General features: G+C 41.8%; 2 protein-coding genes across 2 annotated transcripts in view; both read left to right on the top strand.

Annotated features, from left to right (window-relative positions):
* Positions 1–42: 42 nt before the first annotated feature.
* LOC118323942 (DDB1- and CUL4-associated factor 1-like) lies at positions 43–13,617 on the top strand. Its single transcript, XM_035656012.1, has 25 exons — positions 43–239; positions 967–1,087; positions 1,203–1,279; positions 1,375–1,448; positions 1,538–1,651; positions 2,090–2,227; positions 2,435–3,031; positions 3,301–3,402; positions 3,498–3,656; positions 3,985–4,164; positions 4,324–4,533; positions 4,669–4,838; positions 4,949–5,073; positions 5,559–5,794; positions 6,413–7,488; positions 7,584–7,782; positions 8,067–8,149; positions 8,571–8,655; positions 8,751–8,984; positions 10,159–10,252; positions 10,673–10,777; positions 10,958–11,031; positions 11,134–11,229; positions 11,341–11,605; positions 12,229–13,617. Exons 2-25 carry the CDS (start codon positions 975–977, stop codon positions 12,282–12,284), a joined length of 4,662 nt encoding a protein of 1,553 aa, XP_035511905.1. The 5' UTR covers positions 43–239; positions 967–974; the 3' UTR covers positions 12,285–13,617.
* Positions 13,618–18,883: 5,266 nt separating this feature from the next.
* The window catches only part of LOC118323864 (dedicator of cytokinesis protein 3-like), a 45,499-nt gene continuing 38,846 nt past the window's right edge, over positions 18,884–25,536 (top strand). The window contains exons 1-3 of the mRNA XM_035655920.1: positions 18,884–18,947; positions 24,269–24,352; positions 25,223–25,263. Coding sequence (XP_035511813.1) covers positions 18,884–18,947; positions 24,269–24,352; positions 25,223–25,263 — 189 coding nt within the window. The remainder of the gene's footprint in view (positions 18,948–24,268; positions 24,353–25,222; positions 25,264–25,536) is intronic.

Below are 25,536 nucleotides of genomic sequence, written 5' to 3'. Positions count from 1 at the left end.
GTTGAATCGTGTCGTCATTAAAAGTGGACCGTCGCTCGTGAAGTGACGTGAGGAACGTGTTCGCCATAATGATAATAAACCGTGAACACAAAGCTACAATAAAGCAAACTAAGCTCTGGTCGTGAAACGGTGATCGATACGTGGACGTTCACCCGAGAGCGGTCAAGTCTGGACTCGACTCGGTGGGTACGAGTCGGTAAATCTGGTGAAACCGGAGAAGAACTGAGCGGAACAACGAGGTAAAGTTAGCATGCTGGCTAGGTAGCCTAGGTTTACCTGTGATGCTGCTAGCCGATACCTCGACTAGGTTACATGTACGGGCAGGTTTCCCGTTTGTTGGAGTGTGATTTGAGTCCGACACATGCGCGGACAGCTCGGTCTCGCTGTAAACTGTAACACTGGCATCCAGAAGTGGCCACTGTGAGAGGGTCGCCAGCCAAATGTACCAGCTTCCTTGTTTAGCCACAGTCCAGCTAACCGTTAGCCATACATCGCAACAGGCAGTGTGTTGAGTTTGGTTCAGTAAGTATCGGCTGCAAGTGAATGTAGGAAAACGCGCAACACGTTGGAGCTGTGTGTTATAGTTCTCAGTTACATCAGAGCATATGATATGTTGATCTCTATGCTAACTTGATAAGTAGTTGTGCTTGCATGTTTGACAGTTACAGTCCCTGGAGGACAGCTGCACCTGCACACTCAGTTATGTGAAGCAATGGAGCAAAAAAAAATCCGCTTCTTTTGCCTTTTGTGCTTCCTGGCCGTAGATTAATAAATACACTGCATATGTGTCATGATTTCCTGTGTTCAGGGGTGTTTTTGTTGACTTTTTTTTATGATTATAAGTCACAACTTACAACTGCATACTTTGTTAAAGCCCCTCTGGAGTAGGAGACAAGAGTGCACTGCATTGTTATTCATGTATTAATGCTCAAATAAATACTTATTAAGTGCATACCATCCTGCCAGGCTGCGCTATGGCGTCGGCATCTGCCAGTGTGGACTCAAAGGCAGAGCTGACTGCTCTACTGGAACAGTGGGAGAGGGAGCAACAAGGCAGCACACAGGAGCTGGTTAACATCCTCACCAAGTCAGTACTTACGCTTCTTGTGTCTTTTTAAAGTTTTATGATGCGTTAGTTTCCACAGGTTTTGGTGGTTGTGACGTAAGGGTTGGTAAATGTGTTGATGTGCTGTAACTTTCAGAATCTCAGAGCTTGTTGAGAAAGAGACGGAGGAGTACCACAAAGCGGACCCAGACCCCTTTGATGATCGACATCCTGGTATGAAAAAAAAAAAAAACCACACACATGATGGCTAGATTACTAGAGATTTTAAATATTGTGTGTGTTTTTGAAATTTCCCTTTTGGCCACTAGGGAGAGCTGATCCAGAATGTGTGTTAGGGCACCTGCTCAAGATCCTGTTCAAGAATGATGACTTTATGAACACAGTAAGAATGGATGGACTATTTTTATGCAAAATCAAGGGCAATATGTAGCATCTGAGTCAGAAAGTGACTTTCTTTTCTTCCCTTTGTAGCTGGTGAATAGCTATGTGATGACCAGCAGGGAATTTTCCCTTAATGCAGCAGCTTGTCGCCTGCTTCAGAACATCATGCCTGGATTGGAGACAGCTGTGGTCTTTCAGGAAAAGGTGGGTTATTTCTGGGTTCATGATAAGATAACAGCACGTAGTGTTTCCTGTGTTCTCTTGTTCAAACAATGTGTCACATTTATTTCAGCTGTTATGTTACCCTGTTCAGATGCATATCCAACATGCTGTGTTTAGCAGTTAAAGGTGCATTAGTAATACCCGTTGACACGCCTTCTACCAGCAACATTATACATTTGTGTAAAGGCAGGAAGGCAGGATGACATGAGGACATTGATAAATTGTCACCTAACTCTTTTTTAATTAGAAAAAAGTGAATCTAAACTAAAAACCCAGCACTTATGAAATTGTAATGAAGCCAAAAATACTAGATAAAGTTGGGTAAAAACCAGTAGTCGTAACATTTTTCTGAGTAAGAATTTGTTCATATTCTTGTTTTCCCTGCCTATTTCACCATTTTCTCTTGTCTGTTCTTCTCAGGAGGGCATAGTTGAAAGGCTGTTTAAGTGGGCCCAGGAGGCCGAGCAGCCCCTCAGAATCTATGCCACAGGCTTGTTGGCTGGCGCTATGGAGAACCAGGACATTGCAGCCAACTACAGGGAGGAGAACTCTGTTTTGGTCAGTAGGGAATATTTGCTGTCTGTAATGTCAGTTATATTTTAATGAATAATGTGAAAGCACTATAGTGTTAGACAAGGTAGTACAACACCTGATAAAACTGTCTTATCCCACAAATCATCAGAGCAATCTACTCATTGTTAGTAGCTGGTGTGAAGTAGCAACTTTCCATTAATTTGTTTGTCATGTCATGCTTTACTTTAACAGGTGCCTTTGATGCTACATCGGCTGCGTGAGCTTCAGGATAAGGATGCTGAGAACAAAAGGGATATCAAACGGCCCAGCCCCAGGAAGACTTTGAGTGAGCCTTTGCTACCTTTGGATGAGGAGACTATTGACGGAGCCTTTGAAGAGAAGCCCTTCACACCGGGCAGAAACAGAGGTGAAAGGGAGGGGACGGGGCCAGAAGAGGATGGCGAAATTCCCCTCTCAACCATCGAGCCTGAAAACGAGCTTTCGTTCCGTCTCAACTCCCCTCATAAGACCAGCAGCCGTGCCAACTCGGCTGTAAAAACCATGATGAAGCCCATGTCTGCCCCGGGTTCGCTGACACACCAAAGTGTGTCTGATGGCAGCAGTTACCTAAGAAGAAAGGCAGAGAGGGAGAGCGGCAGGACCTCAAAACACAAGCTAAATTTCTCTTTGCCCGAGCCAGAGCGGAACTTCAGTGAGCTTTCCAACAGCAGCTGGTCTGAGATGAGCCCCTGGGTGATTGGCAACAACTATCATCTGTATCCTCTGACCCCGGAGATTGAGCAGAGACTCATCCTGCAGTATCTCACACCTCTGGGAGAGTATCAGGAGGTTTGTCTATTAACATCACCCTACACGCTGCTTTATTTCTTACTTTGTGCAAGTTAAGCATTTCCCTTGTCTTGACACAGACTCTCCAGCAGATGTCAGTCTTCTTTAATTATGATTAAATAAATGATGCTGTTCTGTTCTGGTACTATGGAAATTTTTTTTTTTTTTAATACTTTTTTAAAAATGTTTTCGCCATTTAGAGTGTTCAGTATTAAAGCAAATATATATAATTTATGCAAAATTCTTTCAATTTCTTCTTCTACCTGCAGCTGCTGGCAGTATTCATGCAGATGGGAGCTCGTGAGCTGCTCATGCATTACATGGATCTAAAGCAGACCAATGATGTGCAGCTCACCTTTGAGGCTCTGAAGGTAAACACTTGCCTCCTGCAGTTGATCCACCATGGTGCCAAAACACAAGGTCAAGCCCTTTGGACTTATTTCTCTTCTTTTCTCTCTTCTCGCAGTACTTGGCATCTCTGCTGCTGCACAAGAAATTTGCTGCAGAGTTTGTGGCTCATGGAGGAGTTCAGAAGTTGCTGGAAATCCCCAGGCCATCTATGGCTGCTACTGGAGTGTCTCTGTGCCTCTACTACCTTGCCTATAACCAGGACGCCATGGAAAGGGTACAAAGCAGACACACATCATGCAAATGCACAATAAAAGCTCGATTATATTGCCATCATTTTGCCAACGAAACGTTTCTTGCAGTTTTATGTGTACTGTATGTGCCAAAGGAAAATTACTGGCATTGTGTCATATTGCATTGCAAAATATATAAATTCTGTTTCTAAAAAGTGTATACAGACAATTTTATCAAAATAACATATTCGTTCACAAAATCATTGTGACATTAATATTGGTATTTGATGTAAAATGAAACTAGATTCATCCGTATTACATAGCTCTAGTCGCAGTGCACATTTGTATTCACTGGTTTGTCCTCTCCTCAAGGTGTGCATGTTGCCCCACTCCATCCTGTCAGATGTGGTTGGTTACACGCTGTGGCTACTGGAATGCTCACATGCGTCCGGCTGCTGCCACGCCACCATGTTTTTCTCCATCTCCTTTTCTTTCCGTGCCGTCCTGGAGCTCTTCGACAGGCAGGACGGGCTCCGACGCCTCGTCAATCTGGTAGGACAAACCACACTGGATCCTCACTGTTAACCATGCAAACATCTGCATCATTCACAGAAAATATGATACATTTCGAGAACTGATGAACTGAACAGCTAATACTCAACATAGCATAATGCTGATTGTGTGGTAATGTGTGATTTGAACCGTTTCCAGATTAGCACACTGGAGATCCTGAATCCTGAGGACCAGGGAGCGCTGCTGAGTGATGATGAGATTTTCTCCAGCAGGCAGACGGCCAAGCACACCTGCATGGCCCTGCGCAGGTACTTTGAGGCCCATCTGGCAATCAAGGTGGAACAGGTGAAGCAGTCCCTGCAGCGCACAGAGGGAGGTGCCCTCATTCACTCCCAACCCTACTATAAGGTACACAGAGGACAAAGGATAAGTGAGATTGACATGACTGGACAACTCATTTAAACATGTGTTTGTTGTTTATGCTTAAGTTGTTGATGGAGGAGTTCCTTTGGTGATCATTTTTGTTCTTGTCTCGTTTCCCAGGCGGTCAGCTACAGCCGTGAGCAGGTGGTGGAAATGATGGAGTTTCTGATAGAGTACGGTCCACTTCGACTGTACTGGGAACCAGCAGAGGTCTTTCACAAGCTGTCTTGTGTCCAGCTCCTCCTGCAGCTCATTTCCATTGCCTGTGACTGGAGGACCTACTATGGCAGGTATGGGCAAGACAATAATTTTGCTGTTTACTTTTTTTTATACAAAAAGAGCAGTTCCCTCTTGTACTCATTAAATGACTTGTGATGCGACTATTTTCCTTTCCCGCTAGGAGCGATACGGTGCGTTATGCCCTTGACATCCTGAGTATCCTTACCGTTGTCCCAAAGACCCAGCTGTTGTTGTCTGAGGCTGTGGCTGTGCTTGATGAGGGGGGATCTTCTGTTTCCACTGTTGGTAAGTCCAGTGTGCATAGAGCTATCTATGAAACGTTACTTTTAGTTGTTATTAGGGACTCTTGAAGATAACATTTAGGAGGATCTATTAGTATAAATGGAATATAATAGCAAAGAGAATTCCTCCAAAAAGGCTGATTAAAATATGTTTACATTTAAATGTTTTTATATAAAACACCAATATGAAACTAAACAGCCAATAGTCACTAACACATTCAAGCAGCATGGCATACAATATGTTGTGTTAACAGCTGTTAATATAAATGTGTCTATAGTGAACCCTGTGCTTTTTGGAAATGTAGTGCAATAACATTATGTATTAGTATTGCTGTCCACAGAATGTAATAACATGCCAGTAGCTTTGTATTTTCATTTTTGGTTATTTCATAAAGCCTGTGCCCAGCCCTGCTGAGAGATGGCTCAACTTCAAGTATTATTTTTTTTGAAAGGTTATTCATTCAATGGTTTGTGTTTTCTCTCTCTCAGGGATGAGTATAGTCCTGGCAGTGGCAGAGGGTGAGGTATTTGTGAACGATGCCGAGATTCAGAAGTCGGCTCTGCAGGTCGTCATCAACTGCGTCTGTGCTCCAGACAAACGCATGTCCAGCATTGGCAAATTCATCGCAGGCACCCCGCGCCGCCGCCTGCCTCAGCAGACCAAAGCCAGCGAGAGTGTGCTCACCAAAATGTGGAATGTGGTGCAGTCCAACAATGGCATCAAGGTAGAGTTAACTTATACCAGTCACCAAAGCCTTTTTGATTTTGGATTTTTTTTAAGGTTTTTAAATCCTTGAAAAATGTGACCTCCAACTCAAAACTTCTGAGGAAGACACTGATGCTTTGTGACAGGTGCTGCTAAGAGCTACTGTATTAAATAGACTGGATTTATATAGTCATTTTATCTTTTAAAGCACTTTTGAAAGCTTCACATTCACCCACAAACACATACATATCCGTACACTGAATGCAGTGCAGCTGCGAAGCACGGCACAGACCTTCACAGCAGGAGATTTGAGGCTCAGTGTATCCCTTAGGACTCTTTTACCTGAAGTGGCCAGGCATTATGTCAGACATTATGCTTATTTACATTCAACAAGAAATAGGTGGTATATACGACATGAAAACATGTAATGTTTTGTCGGTTTTGTAAATCACACATTTTATTATCACAGCTAAATCTTTGTATGAAAGTTGTCTGGACAGATGGAAACTTGTGATCAGGAATGTCATTATTGTGAGTTTTGTGCTGCCTGAGCAAAGAATTGTGGTACAGCAGTTTCTCCTTGCCTCTTTTTCCTCCTCTTCTTTCTTTAAACTTACATTCTACATCTGTCCTGTAGGTGCTGCTGTCCCTGCTGACAGTGAAGATGCCCATTACAGATGCAGATCAGATCCGAGCTCTGGCCTGCAAGGCTCTGGTGGGGCTGTCTCGCTCCAGCTCTGTCAGACAGATCATCAGCAAGCTGCCTTTGTTCAGCAGCGGACACATCCAGCAGCTCATGAAGGAGCCTGTCCTCCAGGACAAACGCAGCGAACACGTCAAGTTCTGTAAGTTTGCGGCTGAGCTGATAGAAAGGATCTCTGGGAAACCATTGCTGATTGGTACGGACGTATCTCTGGCGTGGCTGCAGAGGGCCAGTGTGGTCGCTCAGTCCAGGATCTCCTTCCCTGAGAAAGAGCTGCTGCTGCTTATTAGAAACCACCTCGTGGCCAAAGGCCTTCATGACACAGCCGTCACACTCACCAAAGAGGCAGATCTCCCAATGGCATGTTTGACTCATTCTTCACATTCAACTTCTACTTTCCCTCCCGTTGCTCCTCCCCTACCTGCCTCCCCTGTTGCTACTCTACCCCGCACCCCACGCCTGGCCAACGGTGTTGGGTCAAGACTCGTAAACAATCTATCTCATTCATCCACCCCAGGATCCAGCAATCCACAAACACGCCCCTCAACATCACAACCCGCTGGGTCTTCTTCTACTGCTTTCCCCTCACCGTCTGTCCCCCACTGTAGCAATGGCTCCCCACTGATTGGACGAATTGTCTTCTCCCGTGAACGGCAAACAGGGTGCAATGTGGTGAGCTGCAAGAAACCTCGCGTGCTGAGGCAGAAGTCTGACCATGGGGCCTTCAGCCAGAGTCCAGCCATGAAGAAGCAGTTTGACAGACACCTGCCCTCCCCTCCTGCGTTAGACAGCATCATCACAGAGTACCTGAGGGAACAGCATGCACGCTGCAAAAACCCCGTGGCAACATGCCCACCTTTCTCTCTCTTCACCCCCCATCAGTGTCCAGAGCCCAAACAGAGACGCCAAGCACCCATCAACTTTACTTCCCGACACACACGCAGGGTTATATATCCTAAATACGGGGGAGTGGATGGAGGCTGCTTTGACAGACATCTCATCTTCAGCAGGTAGGTTTGTTAGATTCATGTTTCCTACCTTGAACACTAAGTGAGATCCACCTTCCACAACCATTTGTCTACCTTCTTTATTTTCCGTTTTGCAGGTTCCGTCCCATCTCCGTGTTCAGGGAGGCAGAGGAGGACGAGAGCGGATTCATGTGTTGTGCCTTCTCAGCTCGTGAGCGGTTCTTGATGCTCGGGACGTGCACAGGGCAGCTCAAACTGTACAATGTGTTTACAGGCCAGGAGGAAGCCAGCTACAGCTGTCACAGTTCAGCCATCACTCACCTGGAGCCCTCACGGGTCCGTAGAGAAAGATGCTAGTACATCAACAATTTTTTGCTATGTCTTGCAGTTTTTTTTTAAACGTAATCTTACTTTTCCTCTTACGTTCCTTTTACTTAAAACTTTTTTTAAAATTAGATATCTGAGATTAAGACATGTACATACAAGCGTGACTAGTTTTGAAGTTAATCATTTTTGTGATATAATTTATCTAATATAATATCAGACATGTATTATTGTTATTATTATAAGCAGAATATGTTTAGATGTTATATATTTACCATAATATTTTGTATTTTTAGGATGGCTCTTTGCTTTTAACGTCAGCCTCTTGGAGTTACCCTCTGTCTGCACTGTGGGGCATGAAATCTGTGTTCATCATGAAGTAAGTGATGTTTGCACAAGAGACTGAACTCATATTTTTACCAGCATGCATACAAAATGTGTTCACTTCAATAAAACACTTAGATATTCAAACAACAGCGAAATTGCCAGAAAGCAACCGTTGATCTATCAAACATGGTAGTCGGTCATCCCACTGCCTCCATGTATGTGGTCTCTGCCCAATGATTTGGCAGCTTTATTCTGTCACGAGAGGGAGATGACGTGCTGTTTAATTATGCACTCTAAAAGCCGGAGGGCTGCAGTCTTCAGTTCATGGGACACAAGCACTTGGCTTCATTCATCTGCACAGTTTAACCAAGGCCATACTGGGACTCTGCCGATGGAAGAAATTAGAAAAACCAAGTTTTAATCTTCTCCCTGTTTTTGATTAAATGTTGAAATGCTGCTGCTCTTGTCTTCAGGCATTCCTTTCTGGGTGACCATTACGTGGAGTTCAGTAAGCTTTCACAAGATCGAGTCATCGGGACTAAGGAACATATAGCACGAGTACGTATCTGCATTTAATTTCTGCGATAATATGAAATCATAGAGACATTACAGATCAGTGTAAATGCTTACATTCTTGCTCTTCTCTTTGCTAGATTTATGACATTCAAACGGGTCAGGTAACTCTGACTTTAAACAACCCAGACCTGGCTAACAACTACAAGAGGAACTGTGCCACCTTCAACCCGACAGATGACCTGGTACTGAATGACGGCGTGCTGTGGGATGTCCGAACGGCTCAGGCCATCCATAAGTTTGACAAGTTCAACATGAACATCAGCGGCGTGTTCCATCCCAACGGCTTGGAGGTCATCGTAAACACGGAAATTGTATCCCTGAGACTTCAATATTTGGGAGTCAAGCTAATTGTTTTTTGTCGATGGCAAGACACTTAGAGCAATAGAGCAAAATGAAACCCAAACACGTCCCTAATCTCTTCAAGCAACAATAAGAGTCTACAGCAATGCTAGTGGCTGTGTAGCAGATAACATGTTGATCATGTTCACTATCTTGGTTTAGTGTGGCGGCGCCTAGATAGCTCACCTGGTAGAGCTGGCGCCCCATGTACAAATGCTGAGTCCTTGCTGCAGCGACCATGGGTTCAAATCTGACCTGTGGCCCCTTGCTGCGTGCCATCCTTTCTCTCTCTGTCCACCCTCCTGTCTATCTTTAGCTGTCGTATCTAATAAAGGAGGGGAGAAAAAAACAAAAATATTTTAAAAGTTTAGTGTGTTAGCATGCTAACATTTGCTAATTAGCAAAAAACATAAAGTAGAGCTGACGCTATTTGGAATATCATTAGTTTTGCAGGTAATTGGTCATAAACCAAAGAAAAATTTGGACTTGAGGATGGCACTAGATGAAAAGTTGAATGAATATGTATCAAATTTCATGATAATCAATGGAACCTCGTGGTGTCACTAAAAGAAATGTCAAGTGTGAACTGACAGACTCTCAGAGCCATGAAGCTAGCAAGGCTAGCTAAACTCTGGCCTTTTTCCATTTACAGGCTTACAATTTGTAGAATAGGTTGTAAACAAATGCATATTAAAAACCTCCCAATATACAGTTTGTGGCTGCATAAAGAACTGTTAGATAAGGAAATACAATTTTGTTTTGATGTCCCCTTGTGGTGAAAAAATATTTCCCTATTTAAGAGACCTACATAATCTTTCAAATTTATTGCTAAAATAAACAGCTAAAAGTGACTGCATTATTGTGGTTCAAGAGTGCTTGTTTAACATTTACTTAATGAATGTATGCAGTCTTAACATTTCATAAATCTAACCAGGACCAAAAAAAATATTGTATCACATTTGTAGTGGCTCCTATGATAGGATGACTATTGAGCTTTTATTTCACTGCTAAACATTAAATATTTATTGCACTAAAAATTGATTTTACAGCCCTGGGGATGGTTTTAATCACTGTGTAATTAAATTCATAGCAGATTTAGTTGATACAAATGAAAAAGAATGTAATTTTCCTTAGTGGGAGTTTCAGTGGGATCTGCGGACTTTCCACCTTCTCCACACAGTTCCCGCTCTGGACCAGTGCAGAATAGTCTTCAACAACAATGGCACTGTCATCTATGGAGGTAAATACAGAAGCCACTGCAGGATGGGTAATGTAGAGCACTTGGCATTGAGCCTACAACTCACTCCACAGTCAGTGCAAGTGTGTGAAAGGTGTGTTTTGAGTGATTATGAACCAAAGTGAGCATGTGTGTATTTGATGAGAGGTGTGAACAGAGCCTGTAGTGGTGTATGTGTGTGTGTTTGCGCGTGTGTGCTTGATACCACAGTCACTCAGAGCCATATGGGCAGAAGCCTCTGTGTTGGACTGGGAACAGAAAGAACCAGCTGGTTCACGCCACCCCACAGGAAGAACCGTAATGGCTCTGCCCATACAACGACCACTTGAACCTCTCTGGAGCCCGAACCATGACTAAACCAGCTTGCTGTGCACAGTTTTTATTTACTCTCTCACTCATATGGTTACTCTTTGCTTTTTGCAGCAATGTTGCAGGCCGATGACGAAGACGACATGATGGAGATGCAGATGAAAAGTCCATTTGGTTCGTCATTCAGGACTTTTAACGCCACAGACTACAAACCTATTGGTAAGGCTTCCTGCCTTCGCCTAATTTGAACTGATTTTTTCTTATGTAATAATTAAGGAGTTTTGCTTGGAGACATTTTTTTTGTCCCACTTATTATTAATTACTGTATATGTAATATTTTATCATTTATTGTAATATTTTCAGAGATTGACTTCTGACACATCTTTGCTCTCTTCTCAGCCACGATTGATGTCAAGAGGAATATATTTGACCTCTGCACTGATACCAAAGATTGCTACCTGGCTGTGATTGAGGTAAATTCTTCATCATAATGTGGCATTAGAATGCAATTTTTTTTCTTATATCTTTAAATATATGAAAGATTTAACTTCTTTTTCCACCTGCCTGTCCTGTAGAACCAAGACTCTGTAAACACTGACACAGTGTGCAGGCTGTATGAAGTTGGTCGGCAGAGACTTGCAGAGGAAGAGGAGGAGGATGAGGAGGACCAGGTTCTAACTTTGTTCTTTTACTTTGGATATTGCAGCGCCTCTTTGATTCCTTTAGGCAGAGATTAAAGATCCATCTTAATTTACCTTTTTTGTTGGTCATCTGTGCACCAGGAGGATGACGATCAGGAGGAAGACGACGACGACGACGAGGATTCAGACGATGATGTTGATACAGATCCCCTTATTGCCGAGCTGGAGAATGAGAACGGCGGAGAAGATGAGGACGACGAAGAGGAGGATGATGGCAATGACGAATTCTCTCCCTCCGATGAAGAGGTGGCACGCCTTCTTGAAGAGGATGTCGACGTTGGGGATGACGACGATGACGACGACGATGACTCTGATAATGATGACGTTGATCTGGATGGCGACAATGGTGAGTGGCGCTTAAAGTGAGCTATGCGTCGGGTGTCAACAGGTTCTTATAAAATCGTACTATATTGTTATTTATTGTATGTTTTATTTACTTTCTGATTGTCTGGGCCCTGTTCTTCATATTATGGTCATGTTCATGAGTTGCCATTATTTCAAAATAAGAGTGCACTGTTATTGAGGACTTATCTACGTTCCAAAAACCATTTAGCTGGATGAGAATTAACAGGATCTTCTAGCCTGATAACAGCATATTAGCCTGGATAAGTTGAGCTAGGTTTGAAGAATGGGGCCCCGATCTGCAGTCTCAGGTAAATGATGCAATGAGGCTGATGTTTGGTCCAGTTTCTCTGTTTTCACGCTTGTCTGGTCACTGTGAAGAAAGGTTGTCTTCCCCAGTGGAATTTAAAAACTGCTGTCTTGGTTTATTCCAGACGTTGAGAGAATAACAGAGGAAGCATGAATTTGAGAGGGAAAAAAATGCGTGTGGTGCTCTTTCACATTTTGCCAAAGCTGCTTTGTTTTTGCCATTCTGGCACTTTTACTTTTTACCCACTAACCAATGCAGCACCAAGTCTCTGTATTCCCACATTCCTAAAAATCTGTATTTGTCTGTCGCACAAACAGACAGCTCCGACAACTCTGACCTTGAGGATGACATCATCTTATCCCTGAATGAGTGAGGAGCCGTTGGCATCTGGGGCCGAGGAACCGGACAAGATGTCAAGACTTCTGCCTCACAGACATTTTAGCTGCAGAAAAGGAGGCAAGAAAAGAGGATAATATCAACAGATAAGGTGGGAGATAACTTGGAGCACTGCCAGTTTGAAACAGTAGGTGTCCGCACATATTGATACTCTGAGTGACAGGACCAAGTGAGAACAATCGATGGGGGGAAAAAAAACAATGCACACAAATTGACTTACTGGTGGGCAAAAATGATTGTATTTGATATAGTTTTATAAAACAAGTGGGCTTGATGATGAGCGAAATGGCTAGCGTGCAGATGCAGTGAAGAAAAGTTTTATATTTTATCATATTTACGGCTCTTTAAATGAGCCTATTCATTTGATATTGATTCACTCACTTTACAAGCCTCTGTTTGGTCACATATTAGTGTTTTAAGGTGAAAAGGCTTACATTGAAGGGCTGTGCATCTGCATTTGTGTGTGGAAAAAGATACAAAGCTCTGTCAAGCTTGTATTATGCCGGACTGCCTAGAATAATCACCAAAAACTACTAAAGTATTGAATTAGGCAGCTAATGTAACGCACAAACATGTTGCCGATAGTTCATCAAGCATCAAACCCACATTCTGGTTTTACTTTCACCATAAAACAGATGACCAAAATGCCACACACAGCAGTGCCATTTGTGAACATTGCCTCCTGATTTCATTATGTAAATAGGGAAATTAAATCAGCTTTGTGCTCTTGCTAAAGAAACCATAACTAGTGTGGACACTGTAACAAAACTATTGACACACCTACTCACTGTCAACACATGACATAAAGAGTCTTCTACAGCTCTCTATCATTTTGTTCTTTTACACCCCTTTTTTGTGCCACACAAGGATTTGGGTTTAGTGGATGTTTCTTACAAAGATTACAGGGTTTTGTTCTGTTGATAAAGTCACACTGAGAATTTATCACAGTGACTTTGGTTCAGGACTAATAACATAGTGGAATAAAATTGATCTTGCTAAATCTTGAAAGAGAGCTTAGGAGCATTGGAAATAAAAGATGGTGCTGAAATTGAGCAGATATTTTCATTTCAAGTTTGAGTTTCTTCTGATTGAGTGGGGAGGTTTCAAACTCAACATTGTGAAAACAAATGCCTTGTACTCGCACGCTTTTTGAAAGCAGTGCAAACGTTTCATGATTTTTGCCTTGTATCTATTCATTTTGCCTGATTTATTTTCCATAAGGAGACTTTTATGTTGACTTTCTTGAGATGGTTTATGTACAGCTTGTATGTATCTAAAGTATTTTTACTATAAATAAACCAGCAAAATTAGTTTTGTGTGCTTCTTTAATGAAGTGTGAATGAGGCTTCATTTGAAGTTTGTAACAACATTCACTGTCTAAAACACACTAAATTCAAACTGGACAGAGGAAAAAAAAAACCCTCACCAAAACCAACTTTGTTGGGACAGTGAAAAGAGTAACAATAACCACATTTGGTTTGGTAAAAATAAACCCTCAATTCACTAAGTTAGATAATGAAAATATTCTGGCTGCTGTGAAATGGGCCCTCACTGACTGCAACGTAATCCTTGGGGACAGTTGCATCCGGCAAAGTACATCTACTAAAAATTATAAAGGCCTTTAACACTTGAAGATTGGTCCAGTTGGATGAATTTAAATGTTTTATCGTTTTGGATGTTTTTAGACATGTCCCTGATTGTTTCTGATGCTGCTTGTTACGCGCTCGTGTGTGACTGGCTTTATTGTGTTGTCTTTTCTATATTCTGTTTCTCTAAGCTGCACTTGGGTCTCTCTTGCAAAACAGATCCTCAGCAAATAAAGATTGTTGTAATATGTTAATTATTTATTTATTTTTTATTTTATTTTTTTGGGGGGGGGGGTTATGCCTTTATTTGATAGGATAGTTGAAGATAGACAGGAAAGGGGGTAGAGAGAGGGTGGGACGACATGCAGTAAAGAGCCGTAGGTTGGAATCAAATATGGGCTGCTGCAGTAAGGACTCAGCCTACACTTTACCAGGCGAGCTACCGTGTGCACTGTAATATGTTATCAATCGTGTGCCTCAACAGTTAGGCAAAAATCATACTTTACATATCAGTAATGTTAGTTTTGGTTAATTATTCTGATTTCTAGTAAGATGAGATCAGTTTCCAGGCTGGAATCATGCAGAAAATACAGCTGATAGACAATTTGCATGGGGAAGTGTGCATTTGCATCAACAATGAGCAGCAGCTGAGTTTAGATATATATATACATTATATATGTACATTAGTCATATATCATTGATGCTTTACATTTGTTGCAGGTGAATTACCATCGTTATTGACCTTTTAAAGTGTTTATATGCCTTTACATAAAGTGACATTACTCAGGTCTCTTCATTGTCGAATTGTGCATGCAGGGATTTGCCACTAAATGTTCCTGTGGCCTCCCCCACAGTTAATAATAGAACACATTAAAATAGTCACCAGAACCACATTAAGAAGGATCAAATAAGTCTCCTAAATTGTGTGTGTGTGCGCGCGCCTGCACAGGCACGTGTGTGTCCATGTGTATAGACAGTGATTATTTGCACGGGGAGCACTGAGTGCATGAAATGTATGATCCTGAGGAGTGTAAAGAAATAAGAATGTGTGTGTTTGTGTGAAGGCAGGTGATGGATGAGTTGGTAGGACATGCTTCTTATTACCTCCTCGGCTGGTTCTTATATTGTCTGCTGGCTTTGGGAGTGTTGAAACAGATAGCAGCTCTCACTGTATTAGGCAATCCCTGTTTGCAGTGGCCCTGTGTCTCATCCTCACTGCTGCTGCATCAGAGCTAAATGTAGCCACAGCTCTTCCCAAGCTGAACAAGTATTATAAGTGCACAAGGTATTCTTCAAATCTTTTATCAATTTAAACGTCCTTTGTGTCAGGCTTTTACCATGTGCATGCAGTAGCCTCACTTAAGCACATTTTTAGCAAGTATGATGGAAGGTTGTTATTTTATTTTTTTCTCAAATGTTTATTAGCTGGGATGCTTATTTAGCTTGTAAAACGCCCCACACTCCTCCAGCTTTATGTATGTGATTGGAACACCGCCCACAGTGTTCCACTTGAAGTAATAGACAGATGGGAGTCAGTCACAACGTCGCTATGATGGAGAGAAATTACCCTGCTGAATACTGCCCTCCCTCCCACACTACATCAAACTCACTGGACGCTCAATATTCACCAAATCACTCTATTTTTCTTCTCATGATTGCCTTGTCTATAGGACAAGACAACTTAGTGCACTGAAATTACCGGACATGCATTGAGCAATGGGTGAGATACTGTATGACAAAGAGTTTTTGGTACTATACTTCACATTCATCTGGTTTAAAAGGTCTTGTCGAGACGGCTCGGCAAAACATGAATGATGTACCTAAAATGTTCACAAGTATGAGCCTGTGTTTCTTAAGTATGTTCTTCTCCATACTGTGGCTCAAAGTCGTCTGCCCTTCAGCCACACTGAAATAATTAGAAGGTCATATTGGTGGATTTTGTGTAGACTGTTAACCCGGCAGGTTTGAAGCTTCACAGCAAAGCAGAGTGTGCAGTGTTCATCGTTACCCCACAGACTATTTTAACAGCAGTGAGTCACTTCATGATACACCGGTGTGCCATAAACTCAATCCACACGATGTCTCAACTAAATTCAGTGCATCACACGAACGTCATTAGAATTCAAATCAGTCAGCTTACACTAACTGTTACTGCCTCTGAATTAGTAGTTTGATTAATAAGTAAATAGTTCACTAAGACTTCTCCGCCAGACTTGTTCCCAACAAGGTGGAGGCTTAGAAAAAAAGCAGGTGTGGAAATACAATTCACTGAAAACATAATTGAATAGTTAACAGAATAAATTAAATAAAAATAAATAAAAAGCTCCAGGCCTTGAACTCACCACTTACAGTGGAGAATGTAGCTCATATGGGAACTTATCCTGTTTGGGGTTTTGCAAGTCCCAGGTCATACACACCTCTGGTTTACATTCATCTTCAACATGAAGTCACAGGTGAATAAATAACGCCAATTAAACTCCAGATCCCATCATTTATTTCATGTGAAGTCATCTATAAATCAGCTAGTGGGTTGTGTGATGTAGGTCTAATGGGGAAACCCACAGTTTGCCAAACCTATCAATCAAATTCAAAAGGGGGAAACTGGCCATTAGGAGTTAGCTGCATCTCATCTGTGTGGGAGCATGACCGCACTATGACAAAGCATCGCCGGTTAGTGGGACTGTTTCTTTGAAATGACTCAACCAGGAGGTGCTTCCCCACATGGGTTCTGGTCTGATCTGTAACACAGGGAGCTGCTTTATGGCCAACAGCCCCCAAAGCGACACATTCAATCAAAAAAGGCAGACTGCCAGCCAGCATCCAGCACCCTAGCAGGAGAAAATGCAGTTTGTGTTTGTGATGGATACAACTGCCATGCAGAGAGAGAGAGAGAGAGAGAGAGAGAGAGAGGGCGCATATATTTGCAAATGCTTGACACATCAGTGTTGACAAAACTAGTCATGTGACGACCATGAAGATGGCGCAGCTTATGGTATATTGCAGTTTCCCCCCCCCGCCCGCCTGTGTTTTCTTGCACCAGCTCGACAGTTCGGACCGCCGAACAATATCGCGACCTTATTACCTAACTAATTACCGACCGATTCAGCCAGTTCACGCGGGCTGAGCAGCCTATTGTGGATCAGCTGGACTTGAGCGCGATTGGCTTAAAGGAAGAGGAGGAGGAGGGGGGGTTAAAAAATGAAAAGAGGAGGAAAAACAAAGAAATTAAATAAATAAGCTTCGAGGAAAAGAAACCTCTCCGTTCCAGTTGAAATGCGGCTGCAGTAACACCTTTTGTGGAGAGCAGAAACCCGCTCAACGTGTGCGTGCGTGCGTGCGTGCGTGCCTACCGGAGCGCGCGCTTGTGTGTGTGTGTGTGTGTGTGCGCCTTACATTAGGTGGACACGGAGACTGCATCAGACTGGAGACACACGCCGGGAAATAATAGAGCGGAGATATTGAGGCTTTCATGGTCCTTCCTCCCCCCTTTGCACTCACACAAACGTCAGGATACTGATTCCGGTGGAGACATGTAGTCCCATGTATGAGCAGCCAGGATCGTTTAGCCTTCAGCTCTGTGTGTTTTTTTTTTTTTTTGGTTTTTTTTTAGCAGCATCATCTCACGATATCGACATAATGTGGCTTGCTCTACCGGAGGGAAAATAACCAATTATGTGGATACCTACAGAAGAGGAGAAAATCGGAGTTGGTGAGTCAATCGCGCCCTTTATTGTTCATTTAGGACGTTTGGTTTCTAGATTTTTTAAATTGACTTTAATCACACAGCGTTGTGAAGGTAGTTTTTTTTTTTTTTGCATGAGAAACACCCAGTTCTGTCCATCGACACCCCGCATAGGCTATCCAGTCCATTTTTCTTGCTGTTATGCCTATTACACCCAATGAAAAACACATACACTTATAATGGCTGATATACAAGGCCAGTGACTGCATAGAAAGGGAAATTGCGTGGGATGATACAGCCTACAACCCACCACCTTAAAGATGCTATCGCAGTCTGTACACAACCGCAGGCGGTGCTTTAAATCAGGCTCCTATACTCGTAGTGTTGTAAAATAAAAAAAAATGCGTCAATGTAGCATTTTAGCCTTTTCTTCTTATGAGCATATCTGGAGAGGGGGGGAAAAAGGCGATTCGTGTTGAAACCACGAGGGGGCATCGTGACTGCGTCCCTCCAACAGGTGTAGGTTGGAGTGAAGCTGGAGTCTACCTGTAGACAGATAACTGCCCTACTGCTGCTGCTGCTGCTGCTGCAAAGACGAGGACTGCGCTGTACCACGCTGAACATTTCCTCCCTTGCATGTGTGTGCACTTTGACCCCCAGAAAGTGTCCAATGCAAGATCAGCAGAGCCTTTGATGGGAAAAAAAGGAAATGTCAAAAACAGCTGTATGCAATCAAAAAGATAAGTAAATGGAAAGATAACGCCATAAGGTACCATACGGCCATTAGAAAGTGGGTCCTGAACCCCACAGCCACGGCTCAAGGGTCTATAGCGTATGATTATACTATAGAGGGTTTTCATTAGGGGGAATGAGTCATGTCCAGATGCTCTACAGCTTGTTATTGCAGGGCTACTCATGCTGGCTCGCACATGATACCCTCACATATACACACCCACACATATACACTTTTTTGTCGAGGCTTTACATCGGTCATGATCGTGTCATACAGACTGCAGGATGAGAGCCCCGGTGGGCAATCCACCGTAACATCAGCACTTCTAGTGGCTTCACACTTAATCGTATCGCATTTAATCGTTTCTGCATGTCCATCCAGCCATCCGTTTATCCATCATAGAACCACTGCAGGTGTTTTTCAAGCGCAAACTGGCAATTATTGGGGGGGGGGGGGGGGGCAGTAAAGAGGTAGTTTTGTGTGTCCTCCGGAAGCAAACAGTTTCAAAGGCGCAGCCTCCGCGTTCAGTCGGTGCGGAGTGAGGCACCTGGAAAGCTGTCCACCGGTGCCTGAAAATGTCCGATGACGCTGTCCACGTTGCCCTGAAATGCGGGGAGCAGCAGCGCCGCTGTGTACACAGTACAGTAACTGTAACCCTAGTAAAACATGCAGCCAAAAAATCTTTCCTCCGTCAATGCCCCCCCCCGCGCTGCCTCACATAACGTGTTGACATGCGGGGTTCAATATTTCTCCAACATCCTTGTGGATGATGCCCACGCTGCTGGCCTGCTCCGTTAACTGGCAGTACAGCCCCATATACAGCATCCCGTTATCATCCCTTCTACAGCTTCATCTGAGGTATTAGTGGCCCCATTTTGCATATTTCTCTATCTTCTTTGCTTATTTTGCCTCACACCAGTATTACCATACACCGATATGAAACCGAGCAGGCCTTTCTTTTCTCCTGTGTTATCTTAATGGGATCTGTCTGAACGGGAACCAGTTGGAGACCACCTCATGAAACGTTAATGCCTTTCTTAGAATCGCTGCCTATTCATTATTTTGTTCTTGCTTGTTTTTAAGCAGGCATTAAAATGAGTTTGTAAATCACTTGTAGAGTGACAGCAAAGGCCTGTATTGAATGTACTGCGGTGCTGTTCAGCTCCTTCCACTCTGGATGATTATTTTAATCACCAATTAATCTTAAAGTGCTTATTTGTTTCTTCGATTGATAATTAGTAAGTAAATAATGCAATAAAAACAGCAATTTGTGTGCTGTAAGTTGTAAATATTTAGAACTAATTATAGATTATAGAATAGATCATCAAAATTATAACCATTAATTCACTAATCAACCCTCAGTCCATTCTTCTTGAAATGGTTTTGTAAATTGAACTTTCTTTTTCATTCTCTTATTTGCAGTTGAGTCACTGATGGATTTCTTTTAAATAAACAATATTGAGATCATTTCTTTACACTTTTATTGGAAAGAGCTCTGACTGTACCTGCCCACATGGGAGAGAGAGAGAGAGAGAGAGAGAGAGAAATGAATCAGCTGGCTGTATCTGTGGCCACATGGACGAGCCTCAGACGCAAACTACTGTAGCAGTACATGAAATAATCAAGCAGACTAGGCCCCTATTATCTGAAATGGACAGCTCTAAGATCAAACATGCTCATGACAGAACAAGAGATATAGCTAATGTTCAGCTGAGAGTGGGATTAAACAGATTAATGTAGCCAAAAGTAGCATTTCTTTGTGGTTTTTAGCCTTGCTTTTAACCCTTAATCTCATCCACAGTGGAAAGTTGCTCAACTTTATTCTGGTAAGCACTTCTTGGACTCATCAGAGGCACTGGATCACAATGTTCATCATTGTTGTAGTTTCCTGTACTTGCATGCACAATAAATATACATATTGTTATAGGCATGTGCTCATTTAAAAGTGCTTTGTGATAAATCATCATCTGGCAGCTACACAGACCCCTGCAGCTGGATGGCATGCCTAGATTTCTGTGTCACTGATTCGGGAGCAGATATGGTAAAATGCTCCTCTGCCTCCATGGCAGAAATCCCTGGGTTAGCAAGTCTTGAGCGCAGTAATGTCTCTGAGTAAGTGAGTGTGCATTCAAGTCGTGCTGAACAACATGACTCAGTGGGCGAAGCCCAAAGAGCGTTGTGTAATTTTTAACTTCAGCTAGATCTGGGACAGGACTGCTCAAGCCAGGAAAGCAGGACCTTCATGGTCTGCATGCTCACGTTGCATTACTGGAATAGTTTAAGCAGTTCAGCTTCAGTTGTAGTAGTCATGATTGAGACTGGAACTAAAAGGAAATCCGAGAAAGTACGTTTATTTCACTGCTGCAGTTTAGATGAGCACAGTGTCCTTTTTAAATAAATTGGTTCTCAGTACGCTGGTGCCATTAGCACTCAGTTGTTAAAATAGCAGATCATTTATAAGCCATAATAGTGTTTATTGTTGTACCGGCAGGTTTTTGATAACATCTCTGCTTTCTCTGCAGAATATTTCTCCCCTGTGGGCTGTTGTACAGTTAGGTACTGTATGTGTCTCTCACCAGCTCTAAAGCAAGGTCACCAGGCCATGCAGGCTGTTTTTTAACCTTCTCTATATTACATATAAAGGGAAAACATTTCTCAAGACATGGCAGCATGTAATAGTGTTTACACTAGACGGTGATACTAGCCTCACTTCATCTATTGTAGAACAATATATTTCTTTTAAACGAATTATAGCTTGGCTTGACCATAAAATAAAAAGTGAAGGATAGACAAGGGAAATAGGTCAAAGGTCACCATCAAAAAAACTGTGTCTTGAGTACCTCAGCCTAGCTTTCTTTTGAGTATAGTGAGATCATTCTGTATGGACATATTTGCATATTTTATCAGTAGTTTTAGTGTCAGGGGAGGAAATTTTGCAGATGTCAAAGACGTGGTAATATGATTTGACACATTCAAACTAGCACAGTTTGCTGTCATACAAACCTCTTAACATAGACACAGTGTTCGTGGTGCTACTCTCTCTTTCAACAATGCAGAGAGCTCTGCATTTCTTTTTTGGGTTATTAGGTGCTGTTATGGAAAATCAACTCCAGCTTCTGTTCTCACTTCACGCCAACACAGAAAACTGGATTTATAAGAGATTGTTTTCAGGCAATAAAAAGTTCTGGTAGATTTCTTAGAAATAGAGAATGGTTTTGAACTTTGCTGGTTAACAAAACATAGTACATATCTACTCTGTAACTAAATCTAAGGTATTTAAAGTAACCACACTTTTTACTGTATACTGAACCCTGCCTGGCTATAGGTTGTAGTTCTGCTTGGTTGTCGTGGTTGGATTAAAAGACACTTTAAATGTTGCACTTACTCTGTGTAGAAGCAATACATATGCAACTAATATAAGTCCACTATGTTTAATACAGAAGGGGAGTAATACAAATCATAAGTAAGGTGGATTCAAGGGAATATACCAACACATTGTTTATTAACCCATCAGGTATTAAACTGAAACATTTAGTTGAACTCAAAATCTGATTAGTTATGTTTGGAGCCAAAAACAGATCAACTCAGTGTACATACTACATTAAAGCAAATGTTTATAACAAGTGTGTGGAGTCAAAATGTGCACAGACCAAATGATTGAAAGCGTGATGAGTAATATCAGTCTTTGTGTGTGTTTTTATGTGTGCATCAAGGCACACACATGCACAAAAGGTTGTTAAAAGTAAAAAAATAAATGAAATGAAATATCTATTTTGGATAATCACTGTTTCTGTAGTTTTTTTGAAGAATGATTCATCTATTTGCATGGCATTTATTAATTTGCTAATGTTGATGATCATCTCTTTGCTGCCATCAACATTTTCACTTTGCTTTAACTGCAACTGAAAGTCACGACCAGATTGTTCAAAAGAATCCAGTCCTCAACATGTTGTTATAAAGTTTCCACTTTGGGGAACTTATTATCTCTAGTGTAAGAGCTACAGCCTCTCATACCTTTGATTATTTCAAATCTTGTACACTGTAGTGCTACCCCCTGTTGAGTCTGGGCGTGTGTTTTGTGGCCTTCATGTTTAGTTTTCACTTGTACTTCGTACTGAAATATTGTGAAACAAGGGTTGGATTAAACCCACAAAACCCCAAAACATTCTTAAAAATTGGATATTTAATAACATAACATAATAACATATCTAAGACCAGCTGGAAGATTAAAATATGGTCTTTTTTTTCTTTGCAGGCAAAATTTCCCCCAGTGAATGAGTGGGAAAAGCACATGACTATCATTTAAAGCACCACAAACCCTAAATTTAAATCACATATGTGTTTGATAGTTAATTAGTAAATGAATGCAGGTGATGTTTGCATTATGTTGTGGGTGAGGAGACATATACTGCATATTTGCCGTACATGGAATGCTGGAAGTTGACAGGAAAGTGTAGGACAGCAGAAGTCCTCCTGTGCTCAAGACCTATAATACCCATCAGTGAAATACTGGTTATACAATAGTGGTCATAATATGCCATGTGGACTATGAATGCAACTAAATAGAGGGACAGTCTGGACTGATATACTGTTGCTGAGTAGAAATGTTTGCTATTGCCAACATTTTCTACTGCCTGTCCCGTCAGTCCTTCCAACATCCTACGTTCAACATGTTGAAGTCTAAAGATGAATTTTGTTGGTTGTGCTTTGAGGATATGCTAATGCTCTACAGCTTTCAGGCACAATGAAAGAGTGTTTACACAGCTTGGAGGTTTTGTGAGGGAGGACTATGAAAATATGAGCCTGTGTGATGCGCCCATCTCTCTCTCGAACATGACAATCTCATCTTGTTCTGACATGGCCTCTGCTAAAGAGTTTTCAAATGGTGTGAGTGCAGGTTTTGCAATTCAAATGAAATAGAGGCCATTAAAGAATAGGACTCTCAAATAGGAAATACTTAGCCCTGGCTGGAAAAGTGCCTGAGGCAGACTGGAAAAGGTGACAAGGAGGCTCTTTAAGTCTATCCATCTCTCTCCCTCTAATATATGCCCAATACGCTTGACTTGAACTCCAGTGCCATGCAGCATCCATAAGCTTGCCATTTTAAAATGCCCAGATCCCCGCAGCAGTTACAGTCAAGAAAGAAAGCCCTCCAGTTTGTAGATGATCTGTTGCCATAGTTACCCGAGCACAGGAACTGAGCACTTGTTACCCTCAAACAGGCAACTGAGCTGAGCCCAGGCCCCTCCTTCTCTTCCTCCCCCTCACTGGGTCCCCTGGCTAGTTCATTAGCATAATGATTCACACCAAACTCTCCTTGAAGGGCCACCATTTGTAGGTTTTTAAAATTGTCAGTGGAGCCCTGTCATTATTAAACAAGTTTGCCTTTACTAAGGCTTGTATGTTACGTGGCTCATGTGGCAGTGCTGCACAATAAAAACAGGCTTCAGATGATAAGATGTTTCTCTATATGGTCAAAGTCTGCATGATGCTACAAAAGCAGGCAGCATGGCAGATTTATGCTAATACCGACTTATGATAAAGCAGCGTTTAGCCACACTACTTAGCAGTTTGTGTGGGCTCTATTTTGGGATACAGTTCAATTAACTTAACATTGCACAAAAATCAGGCCGCTTAAGAATTAATTGCCTATTAAAATGACTACCCACTTCAGGGTGGGAGCTTGTTTACAGTTTGCTAAGCAGTTGTTCCTGTGTGACACTGTGTTTAGATGTTTGCATTAAACATCTTATTAAAAGCCCTGCTACAAGCCCAAAACACATGCTGTGTGGAGTGTAAGGGATGCACCTTGCTTAATCAGAGGTCACAAAGATGAAACCAAGCATAGATGTTTATCCGCAATGTAACTTCCCTTGACAGTCAGCACTAAAAGTACTACAAGGTCAAATATCTTCTCAGCACTATTGTCTCATCATTTTTTTTTCTCTTTTTCTGCACAGTGATCTGCAACTTCCGGTCACCAATATGTCAGGCCCTGGTCCTGGAGATTGGGGAAACTGTACAGATTCTGGAGAAGAGTGAAGGTAAAAATCAGAGTCACAATTGTTGTGTTTGTTAAGAACAGTTTGGTACTGCAGTACTACATTAATAAATAAATAATAATGTTTGTTACTTTATTTCTAGCAGAGATGGCTTTGAAACAGAATTCCTGCCTTTATGTTGAGAAATAAACACTTGGTAGATGATTCTTGTATGCTCGTGCTAATAATACTAGTTATATAAGGTAATGTCCTAAAAACACTTTTTAGTTTTGAGTGTACTTAGTTGAGTTTATAAGCATTTCCAGAGGAATTTTGAAAGCTCTGTGCCATTTAACTAAAACCTAATATCACTGAAGCTAACTCAATGAATAAAATATGAAAAATCCAAATAATTAAAATATTTGACTATATGGACTTTCTTTTTGGTGTCAGGGGTGTAGTGTCTGGGGGGGACTCATGTCCCCATTATTTCTTGCTAATGAAACTCTGGTTAACATAACTGCTGCCTCAGATCTGTTTACGTTTGTTATTTCATAGCCAATAATTATGAAGTACTACTATAAAGTATCCACAGCATCAGTTAAAATGACATATTTTGCTTTTGCTTTTCATTGTTAAGAAGGCAGTACAATGGTAATATTTTAATCATTTGTTTCAATCCTACTGATACTCTCCTACAGACAGACCTGCTACAGCAATGCTTAGCTACGCTAGGCTAGTCTAAGCTAACACACGTTTGATAAATAGTTAGTGAACTATACACAGTAGGCCTGTGTGAAAATGACATTGTTTACTACTTTATTTAAAAGTACCACAGCAAAATGGTGTAATAGCACATACTGTGTGGCTACAATAATGTGTTTCATTGTGAGGTAGTAAGGTTTTGTGATGTGCACTTTGCTCTTCCTTCAGGTTGGTACAGAGGCTTTTCCACCAAGAAGCCTTCTATCAAGGTAATTATAACAGCATACACAAATTACTGGTTTGTTGATTCCTGCAGGCTACATACAGTATTCTCCATTTAAATTAACTGAGAGTGAATAAGACTCATCACTAGAATGTGAATTACAAGGCAAAAAGATTAAAAACGATTCTGATTGTAAATAAAACATCTAGCCTATTTATAAATGTGTTTTTGCACATTAAGTGGAGCATTTTCCCGACTGTTAACTTACTAAATGGTTGGACAAGTTACAGATTGCAGCATGTAGGAAAAACTATGGTGG

This window comes from Morone saxatilis, unplaced genomic scaffold (assembly GCF_004916995.1).
Source record: "Morone saxatilis isolate NCDOM2014 unplaced genomic scaffold, NCSU_SB_2.0 Contig15, whole genome shotgun sequence".
Lineage (NCBI taxonomy): Eukaryota > Metazoa > Chordata > Actinopteri > Moronidae > Morone > Morone saxatilis.
The sequence above is the reverse complement of the archived record's forward strand: the minus strand, read 5'-3'. Positions and strand labels throughout refer to the sequence as shown.

Bases quoted from the DNA above. Each gene is read 5' to 3' on its own strand.
- LOC118323942 (XM_035656012.1), top strand. From the start codon at position 975: ATGGCGTCGGCATCTGCCAGTGTGGACTCAAAGGCAGAGCTGACTGCT. The intron at 4,839-4,948 runs GTATGGGCAAGA...CTTTCCCGCTAG, and splicing joins TGGAGGACCTACTATGGCAG to GAGCGATACGGTGCGTTATG. The intron at 8,656-8,750 runs GTACGTATCTGC...TCTCTTTGCTAG, and splicing joins CTAAGGAACATATAGCACGA to ATTTATGACATTCAAACGGG.